The sequence below is a fragment of the Lithobates pipiens genome, unplaced genomic scaffold (genome assembly GCF_037356315.1).
Source record: "Lithobates pipiens isolate NorthernLeopardFrog02 unplaced genomic scaffold, aLitPip1_a1.2 Scaffold_8, whole genome shotgun sequence".
NCBI classification, from domain to species: domain Eukaryota; kingdom Metazoa; phylum Chordata; class Amphibia; order Anura; family Ranidae; genus Lithobates; species Lithobates pipiens.
Genome location: NW_027507903.1, coordinates 643191489 through 643202073, shown reverse-complemented (window position 1 = coordinate 643202073; position 10585 = coordinate 643191489). Strand labels below are relative to the sequence as shown.

Below are 10585 nucleotides of genomic sequence, written 5' to 3'. Positions count from 1 at the left end.
AAATAAAATACTGAAAGCCCAGTCCCCTTGAGGCTGTAGCTCCTTCCACACCAGTTTTGCTTAGTGTCCTCAAGGAAATAGAATACTGAAGGCCCAGCCCCCTTGAGGCTGTAGCTCCTCTCACACCAGTCCTGCTCAGGTTTTGCATAGTGTCCTCAGCGAAAAAGAATACTGAAGGCCCAGCCCCCTTGAGGCTGTAGCTCCTCCCACACCAATTTTGCTTAATGTCCTCAAGGAAATAGAATACTGAAGACCCAGCCCCCTTGAGGCTGTAGCTCCTCCCACGCCAGTTTTGCTTAATGTCCTCAGCGAAAAAGAATACTGAAGGCCCAGCCCCCTTGAGGCTGTAGCTCCTCCCACACCAATTTTGCTTAATGTCCTCAGGGAAAGAGAATACTGAAGGCCCAGCCCCCTTGAGGCTGTTGCTCCTCCCACACCAATCCTGCTCGGGTTTTGCTTGGTGTCCTCAAGGAAATAGAATACTGAAGGCCCAGCCCCCTTGAGGCTGTAGCTCCTCCCACACCAATTTTGCTTAATGTCCTCAGGGAAAGAATACTGAAAGCTCAGCCCTCTTGAGGCTGTAGCTCCTCCCACACCAATCATGCTCAGTTTTGCTTGGTGTCCTCAGGTAAATGGGGGGGAAACAATCTTCTAATTTAAGCTATATATATATATATATATATATATATATATATATATATATATATGTATATATATATATATATATATATATATATGTGTATTAGGGGTGCACCGAATGGGTTTTTTGGTGCCGAAACTGATACCGAAAATGAAAACTACACTAGGCCGAAAACCGATACCGAAACAGCACCGATACCGAAAATGACTGTTTTTAAAAAATATTTTCATACAGCAGATGGTCAGAGACTGCAGGCATGGTGCAGGAGACGGTCAGAGACTGCGGGCATGGTGCAGGAGACGGTCAGAGACTGCGGGCATGGTGCAGGAGACGGTCAGAGACTGCGGGCATGGTGCAGGAGACGGTCAGAGACTGCGGGCATGGTGCAGGAGACGGTCAGAGACTGCGGGCATGGTGCAGGAGACGGTCAGAGACTGCGGGCATGGTGCAGGAGACGGTCAGAGACTGCGGGCATGGTGCAGGAGACGGTCAGAGACTGCGGGCATGGTGCAGGAGACGGTCAGAGACTGCGGGCATGGTGCAGGCGACGGTCAGAGACTGCGGGCATGGTGCAGGCGACGGTCAGAGACTGCGGGCATGGTGCAGGCGACGGTCAGAGACTGCGGGCATGGTGCAGGCGACGGTCAGAGACTGCGGGCATGGTGCAGGCGACGGTCAGAGACTGCGGGCATGGTGCAGGAGACGGTCAGAGACTGCGGGCATGGTGCAGGAGACGGTCAGAGACTGCGGGCATGGTGCAGGAGACGGTCAGAGACTGCGGGCATGGTGCAGGAGACGGTCAGAGACTGCGGGCATGGTGCAGGAGACGGTCAGAGACTGCGGGCATGGTGCAGGAGACGGTCAGAGACTGCGGGCATGGTGCAGGAGACGGTCAGAGACTGCGGGCATGGTGCAGGAGACGGTCAGAGACTGCGGGCATGGTGCAGGAGACGGTCAGAGACTGCGGGCATGGTGCAGGAGACGGTCAGAGACTGCGGGCATGGTGCAGGAGACGGTCAGAGACTGCGGGCATGATACAGGAGATCAAAGCAGCCTCACCAGTTCCCCCTCAGATGCAGCCTGCCTGATAAAAATACATGCACAGTGTTTTCCATGTATTCCAATGGCTGTAGTTCACACCATGCAGTCAGTTTCCGGTGCGGAAACTGACTGCATGGTGTGAACTACAGCCATTGGAATACATGGAAAACACTGTGCATGCATTTTGTGCAAAAAAAAAAAAAAAAGCACACGGAACTGCATCTGGTGTGAACTGGCCCCAAGCAAGCTACCTGGTTCCGTTCCAACAGACTTCTATTGGGAATGCTCATATCGTTACCTCTACTAGCAATAACTTAACCCTTCCCCATTCTATCACATGGAGATAAAAACCTAGCTGGGTCAAAATCAAGATTATTATTATTTTTTATTATATGGTCAATAAAGGGAGTACAGCCTTTGTCCTGTGAGCTGGTGTTATATAGCATGGCTACATTCACACAAGTGGCCAGAGGTGGATAGTTTCAGAGGCAAACAAATGACTTTTGGATGCAGCAGTACTGTGGGCACAAAAAAACGTGTGATTTAGCTGCGGACAAAACTCTGCAATGCTTGCCCTGGGCACACTCTTTCTTTCCCCCTCATGCAGCTTGCCAGTGTCTAAATGCAGCCTTACCCATGCCCGGATCAGAGTGGTGATCTCCGTGTGTCACGGAGCTGTGCATTGAATTGCCCGGGCGGCTGCAGTAACAATGTCCCGCCTCCTGTAATCACGTCACGCTGATTCAATGTCCCGCCATTGGATCAGTGTACCGTCTGTCACAGGAGGCGGGACATTGTTACTGCAGCCGCCCGGGCAATTCAATGCACAGCTCCGTGACACACAGAGATCACCGCACTGTCGGGCGGGACGAAAGGAGGACTGGGGACGGACAAGGAAAACACCCGTGCAATGGGCGGCACCAGGGGGCGGAGCCCCGCACAGGCCCCGGCCCCATTATCGGCAAGATTTTCCTTTCGGCATTTTGCCGAAAACACAATTTTCGGGCCGATATGTTTCGGCGACCGAAATTTCGGTGCATCCCTTTATTTATTTATATATATATATATATATATATATATAATTTACACATTACACACAAACGAAGGATGTGTCCATTATCAACAGCTACTGGTAGCTTCAGGCAGGATACTAGAAGTCTCACCAGTGAGGACAGGTTTTCCCAGTTCATTAGGTATACTGGGGGCTTTGCTGTGATGGTCCTGTAGTTTGTTTCAGTTAAAATTAGGGATGCACCGATCTTTCGCTGTGTTAAAAATCGGCCAAAGATATCAGCGTTTTGTCAATATAAAAAAAAGTACAGACAAATGGCATGCTGCGTCCCCGTTGACTGCAGTGCAAAAAAAAAAAAAAAAATGGCCCCCTATTGACTGCAGTGCAAAAACTGCGTCCTGTTGACTTCAATGCCAGCCATGTTAATTCAATTTTTATTTTATTTTTAAACTGTCCACTTCAGTTTTTGCCCCATTACATCCTGCATTTTCGGTTTTGGCACCAGAATATTTAATTCTGGTGCACCACTAGTTAGTGTTGTGTGTTTTAATATTATTATTATTTATTTATTTTACACATCCAGTATCTTATCATTTAGGTACTATTATTTAGTACCTAAACCAATCCTAACATCAGCCTCCTGCAACCCCTGTACAGCAGAACTCAGACTAGGAGGGAGGGGAGGGAGCAGCATATGGAGCCACACTGGTCTATAGCCTCGCACAGTGTGGTCAGCCAACTTTTAGCAGGAGGAAAGACCAAAGAGATGACCTCATGTGATTGGACAGTGAAGGGTGAAGCACAAAAAGGGGAGGTCTGGTGACTGAGCTGTATATTAATTTAGGTACAGTTGAGAAAGGATCACCAGCATGCCTGTCTGTATTAGATCACAAGAGCGGCCGAAACAGATTTCCACAATCCAACCAGATATCCCCGGAGTTCAGCTCCACCTTGTATTCCCGGGTAGGTCTCCTCCCAGCGCTATGTAATGTATTTTGTCTCCTCAGGAATCCATCTACAAGAACTTCTGTAGGATCTCCCTGAAGCCGGAGCAGTTCACCTCCTACCTCTTGTCTTCCGAAGTGGGCTTCTCCAGTTATGAACTGCTGGCTGCACCGTGTTCTTCTTCATCAAAAGGTAATCCGGTATTCTGTTTGGTGTGCTGGAAACGAGCAAAGATGCCACCACACCTCTGCATGGTGGGGGGGGGGTTTGAGGTTAGGGCGCCTGCACACTGCTATACACCCTTCCCAGCAAACTATGCAATGAAAAGCAGGCATTGTGCGAGTCCTCAGGCCTAGTGGCCATTCTCTAAGCCAGTGATTCTCAACTCCTGTCCTCGGGACCCACTAACAGTTCAGATCTTAAGTATTACCTTGGCAGGGCCGGATTAACATAGGGGCTATTGGAGCTGCAGCTCCAGGCCCCTTTCTCAAGATAGGCCCATTTGCCCAAAAAAAAAAAAAAATCAAAAAAAAAGATCGACTTCGAGGATTGTAGCTCGGCGATCAGGAGTCACAGAGACCCCATATTTGGTGGGTATGTAGCTAAAGACCCACTCCAGCACTGGTTAAAATATGGGGCTGCTATCATATATGGTTCCAGAGATACAGGTCTCCTTGCACAGCCTGTCAGAAGCTACATACAGAGCGGCAGTATAAATACAAGCTGGAACACTCTGCAGCAGACGGAGAGGATGAACTCACAGAGCTTATAATAATTATTTGTATATTACTTATGATAATTAACCCCTTGGCAACCAGGCCCATTCTGAGACTTCTCTCCTAGATGTAAAAATCATCATTTTTTTATGCTAGAAAATTACTCAGAACCCTCAAGCATTATATATTGTTTTAGCAGACACCCTATGGAATAAAATGGTGGTATTTGCAACTTTTTATGTTGGAAAGAAACTGTTTTATTCATAAAAAAAAAACACTAAAGTTATCACAATTTTTTGTTGTGTTTTAAGCCATGCTTTACATTTTTTTACAGGTTACATGTTTAGAGTTACAGAGGAGGTCTAGTGCTAGAATTATTGCTCTCGCTCTAATGATCTTGGCGTATGTAACTTGTGTGTATCTGGCTCTGATACTAACCAGTGCCTACCCAGGGACTGACTAGTATCTCTCCCCAGCCTGTCCCCAAACACCCTCTCACCTGCTGCCCTCTGAATGGGGCAATCACTCCCGCAGTGTTATTGTGTTCTGCCAGTGAATACAATGATTAGTGTTGCTAACTATAGCTGGCAGCACTGATTGTTTTGGGGAAAACCTGACAGGCTGGTTGCACTCAAGTCGGTTAATAGGTTGACTTGTGTAAAACCAGCTAGCCCATACATAGATCGACTATGGCTGGTCTCTGCTTAATTGGTGTAATTTCAATCCATGTATGGCCCACTTAACCACTACACAAGTCCCTAATCATCCTTCCACAAACCTTTACATTTTTCCTTCCCAGATTACTTCATCCTCCTCTCCTATACATAGTGCCCACTGTCATACTCTCCACACTTCTCTCCTATACATAGTGCCCACTGTCATACCCTCCACACTTCTCTCCTATACATAACGCCCGCTGTCATATCCTACACTCTCCTCTCCTATACATAGTGCCAGCTGTCATACACTTCTCTCCTGTACATAGTGTCCACTGTCGTACCCTTCACACTCCTCTCCTATACAGTGCCCACCGACATACCCTCCATACTCCTCTCCTATACATAGTGCCCACCGCCATACCCTCCATACTCCTCTCCTATACATAGTGCCCACCGCTATACCCTCCATACTCCTCTCCTGTACATACTACTCACTGTCATACTCTCCACACTCCTCTCCTATACATAGTGCCCACTGTCATACCTCCAACACTTCTCTCCTATACATAGTGCCCACTGCCATACCTCCAACACTTCTCTCCTATACATAGTGCCCACTGTCATACCCTCCACACTCCTCTCCTGTACATACTACTCACTATCATACCCTCCATACTCCTCTCATATACATAGTGCCCACTGTCATACCTCCAACACTTCTCTCCTATACATAGTGCCCACTGTCATACCCTCCACTCCTGTACATACTACTAACTTTCATACCCTCCATACTCCTCTCCTATACATAGTGCCCACCATCATACCCTCCCTCCACACTCATCTCCTGTAATTACTGCTTACTGTCCTACTCTCCTGTACATAGTGCCCACTGTCATACCCTCCACACTCTTCTCTTATACATAGTGCCCAATTTCATACCCTCTACACTCCTCTGCTGTGCATACTGCCCACTGTCTTACCCTTCACACTCCTCTCCTGTACATAGTGCCTTCTGCCATACCCTCTGCACTCCTCTCATGTACATAGGGCCCACTGTTAGACCCTCCACATTCCTCTCCCTCACCTGCACATACTTCCCACTTTTATACCATCCACACTCCTCCCCTATGCCTCTTACCCACAAAAACTGTTCTTTAAAATTATATGTTAAAATTATATGTGCCTCAATGTTACCAGCTCTAGAATGGGCACTTTTGTCAGTTCAACTAAAGGAAATCTCACAGTCCTCATATTTGTTCTGCCCCATTATTAGTACTTATTTTATTTTGTAATTACTATTGTGATGTATAGAGGAACACGGGGGATGTCAGCTACTATAAATATAGCACTTGTAAAAAAAGTGTCCCTAAAATATATTTGAAATGTTGACAACCATGCACTTAGGCACTGCCCAAGGGCCACAGGGTCAGTAGGGGCCCCATGAGAGGCTCCGGTGATAGTAAAGCGGTAGTAAACTTTTCTAACATTACTACTTTTTAGAGGTCCTTGGGGAGATTATGCCATAATGTACAAGTGTGCCCAGCATATTAGCACATTAGGGTACACTTAAATTGTCAGACTGAGCCCTCCAGTGCTGTGCTGTGATCAATCTGGCGGGGCCCGGGCACTTCCATCTTCACCCGGTCTTCCTTCTGGGTTCTGTGCCTTCCGTCATTTGCCTTGGCCAGGCTGCGTTGATATCATTCCCACACATGCTCATGTGCATCCTCTCTCTCTCATCCCCCCCCCTTCTCTCTCATCCTCCCTCCCTTACCCCTCACACCTCCTTCATCCCCTTTCTCTCTCTCTCTTCCTCGATCTCTCTCTTTAATTTAATTTGTTATAACAAAAATTTTTTTGCATTTTTTTTATTTTATTGTTTATAAAAGGCCCCATCAAAATCCTCAGCACCAGGCCCACGATGTTCTTAATCTGGCCCTGTACCTTGGGGAGATGCAGACTAGAATGCTGCAATCACTGAGCAGCAAATGATATCACCTGTGATGTATTTCAGTTATCTTGCAAACCTGGCCTGTTAGTGGGCCCTGAGGACAGGAGTTGAGAACCACTGCACTAGGCCTAAGCATGCTCACTTGATGATCTTTGCGGGCTCCAACACCAGGTACTTTATAATGAGGGAGCACTGGGGAGAGAGGAGTATAATGTGGTTTTGGGGGGGGGGGGGGGGTGGACTTTACACTCTGTCAGGCTCTCCTGAATGGGCAAGGTGACGTCAGGGTCTCTAAAACCAAAAAAACAAAAATTGGACTTCACATTTGAAGGATCAGTACTCCCAATGTACTTCGTCAGGACTACTTCTTGGACCTCACTTCAGATGCTCCCTGCTGTAGTCCTCCACCCTGTTCCTGGCCACCTTCTGAAAGGTCCTGCCCGCCATGGAGTGTTTCTTCTCCTGTTCGATCTTCTGCATTTTCACATCTAATGAGCGGGAACACCCCAAGAATGGCGGGAACACCCCAAGATCAGTAGGAACACCTTGTTGGCTGAAGCGACTCTTTACATGTCCATAGTTGAACCCGGGATTCCAGATGCTCCCATCAGTTGTCCTCCAGTCTGCTCCTGGCCACCTTGTCATGAGGTCCTTTCTACCATAGGGTGTTTCTTCACCTCCCGTTGGATCTTCTGCAATACCACATCTCTAATGAGTGGGAACACCCCATGAATGGCGGAAAACGCCTTGGTGGCTGAAGCAACTCTTTACCTGGCCATAGTGTAGTGGGTAGCACTCTCACCTAGCAGCAAGAAGGGTCCCAGGTTCGAATCCCAACCATGACACTACCTGCCTGGAGTTTGCATGTTCTCCCTGTGTCTGCGTGGGTTTCCTCCGGGTACTCCGGTTTCCTCCCGCACTCCAAAGACATGCAGGTAGGTTAATTGGCTTCTGTCCAAAATTGGCCCTAGTATATGAATGGGGGGACCTTGGATCGTGGGCTCCCTGAGGGTAGGGACTGATGTGAGTGTGCAATGTACAGGGATAGGGACAATTGTAGACACTCGGGTTGAACTGGATGGACTGGTGTCTTTATTCAACCTTACTAACTATGTAACTATATTTACCTGTCCATAGTTAAAGCTGGGATTCCATATGCTCCCATCAGTTGTCCTCCACTCTGCTCCTGGCCACCTTGCAAGAGGTCCTGCCTACCATGGGGTGTTTCTTCTCCTCCTGTTGGATCTTCTGTAATACCACATGTAATGAGTGGGAACACCCCAAGAATGGCGGGAACACCCCAAGATCAGTAGGAACACCTTGTTGGCTGAAGCGACTCTTTACCTGTCCACAGTTTTAACTTGGACTCCAGGTGCTTCCTGCCGTTGTCCTCCACCTTGTGAAGAGGTCCTGCCCACCATATGGGGGTGTTTTCTCTCCTGTTGGGGTGTTCCCACTATTTAGGTATGATATTACAGAAGCTCCAAGATTGGTAGGAACTCCTTGTTGGCCAAAGTGACCCTTTACCTGTCCATAGTTATAGCTGGAACTCCAGATGCTGCCTAACATTGTCCTTCACTCTGCTCCTGGCCACTTTGTGAGAGGTCCTGCCTACCATGGGGGGTTTTGTTCTCCTCCTGTTGGATTTTTTTGCAATATCATACCTAATGAGTGGGAACATCCCAAGGATGTGGCCAAAGCAACCTTTTTACCTGTCCATAGTTGTAGTTGCGGCTCCAGATGCTCCCTGCTGTTGTCCTCCACTCTGTTCCTGGCCACCTTGTGGGAAGTCCCGCCCATCATGGAGGTGTTTCCTCTCCACCTGTTGAATTTTCCCTAACCCCACATAAAAGGATAAGTTTGCCCCCCCCCCCCCTTTTTTTTTATTTTTTTTAAATCCCAGCTCCCCTATGTACAAATGATGTACCTCTGTTGCAGAAAAATAAAAGCTTTCTTTGATTTTTAGAACAAGGCCTTACTTTGGTCCCTGCTGTGTTCATAGAAAACTTCATGACTTCCTGGTATGTAGATTTGGAATGTAAAAAAAGTAAGAAACGGGAAGCAGTTCACTGGCTGATCGCATTAACGCACACACCCTGCACTTATCAATTAGGTTTGCACAGCATCCCTCCCAGGTGTGCATTTTCCTGGCTTGTCAATGTAAACGGCCACAGCTGTATAGGTTTGCATGGCATCCCTCCAGACGGACCCAGGCCACATGCTAAACTCTCTAGGGCTGGTGGGCATGACACCCCTGATGTAGTGCAAGGGTCTGCCTGACCCGGAGACAGAGAATGACTTGGCAAAACTATGGACTAGGAGGGCCCCACCTATCTATTCAATCAGGCAGGCCCTTGCACTACAATCAGGGGTGTCCTACCCATGGCCGGGTCCTGACTGGCGGGACACTGGGGATGCCTTGGAAATCATAGCAGCTTACATTGACAAGCCAGGCAAATGCACGTCTGGAGGGCATGCCGTGCAAACCTAGTTGGTGGGTGCAGGGTGTATGAGGTCAGCCGGCGAACTGCTCCCTGTGTCTTACTGGTTTCTGTCTCAAATCTACATACAAGGAAGTCATAAACTTACTCTAGAACACAGCAAGGGCTAAGGTAAGGCCTTTCTAAAAATCGAAGAAAGCTTTTATTTTTCTGCTGCCAAGGTACATTAATGGTATATTGGTACGTAGGGGAGCTGGGATTTAGAAAAATAAGTGAACTTAGCCTTTTAAATGGAGTGGGAACACCCTAAGACTGGCAGGAGGAACACCCCCGTTGGCCGGATTGGCCCTTTACCTGCCCCCAGTTGTATCCGGTCACCCTGTTGATCCTCTGGTTTCAGGACTATGATGATTTGTGAGAATATTTTGCTGACTCTTCAATAACTTAATTTAATAATAATTTGCTGACTCTTCAATAATGTGTCTCCGCTCCCCCCCCCCCTCTCTTCTCATTACAGGGTTCCAGCGTCCAATCTATGCTTTCCACAAATCGGGTGCCCGAGAGGATCTTCCTCCGCCATCTTCACCGCGCAGCGCGCCGCTTCCTGTTCAGGCCTAGGAGCGGACGGGATTCAATTTTTTTTTTTTTTTTTTTTCCGTTTCTTGCTTTTTGTAATAAGCTTCCTGGGTTTTTTTTTTTTTTCTGGTGGGTGGGGACAAAAAGTTTATTTTTTAAGAAAAGTTTGCATTTTTTCTTGGGGGGGGGGGGGGGGTAGGGTTTAAAAAGTTGCCTGTTTTAGGAATATTTGCAAAAATATAATCTGGTATTTCACGTCGGTGTTGTGTCTTTTGTTATTGGGGGATGTTGTGGTGTGTCCTGACGCCCCGGGGAAGGTTTGACTGTGTGTGTTTGACTGTGTGTGTGTGTGTGTGTGTGTGTGTGTTTCAGAGATCGCTTGTGAAGACCTCTAGTGGCAGCTGGTGTAATAGTTCAAAGAAAAGTATTGCTGTTTGCAAATAAGGAGCAACAACCACGATGGAAACCAAATTCCTGCGCTTCCTGAAAAGATGCAATGTATCCAATAAATGTTATGATTGATTACGTTGTAAAGCTCTGCGTAAATTGTTGGCACTATATAAATCGTGTATAATAATGATAGTGAAGTAACTTGTGTTCATCA

At 47.5% G+C, this 10585-nt stretch overlaps 1 protein-coding gene across 1 annotated transcript in view; it reads left to right on the top strand.

Annotated features, from left to right (window-relative positions):
- MEPCE (methylphosphate capping enzyme) overlaps window positions 1-10236 on the top strand; it is a gene marked incomplete in the record, with an annotated part of 23523 nt that extends 13287 nt beyond the window's left edge. The window contains 2 exon segments of the mRNA XM_077470949.1: window positions 3701-3830; window positions 9923-10236. Coding sequence (XP_077327075.1) covers window positions 3701-3830; window positions 9923-10023 — 231 coding nt within the window.
- Window positions 10237-10585: the final 349 nt, after the last annotated feature.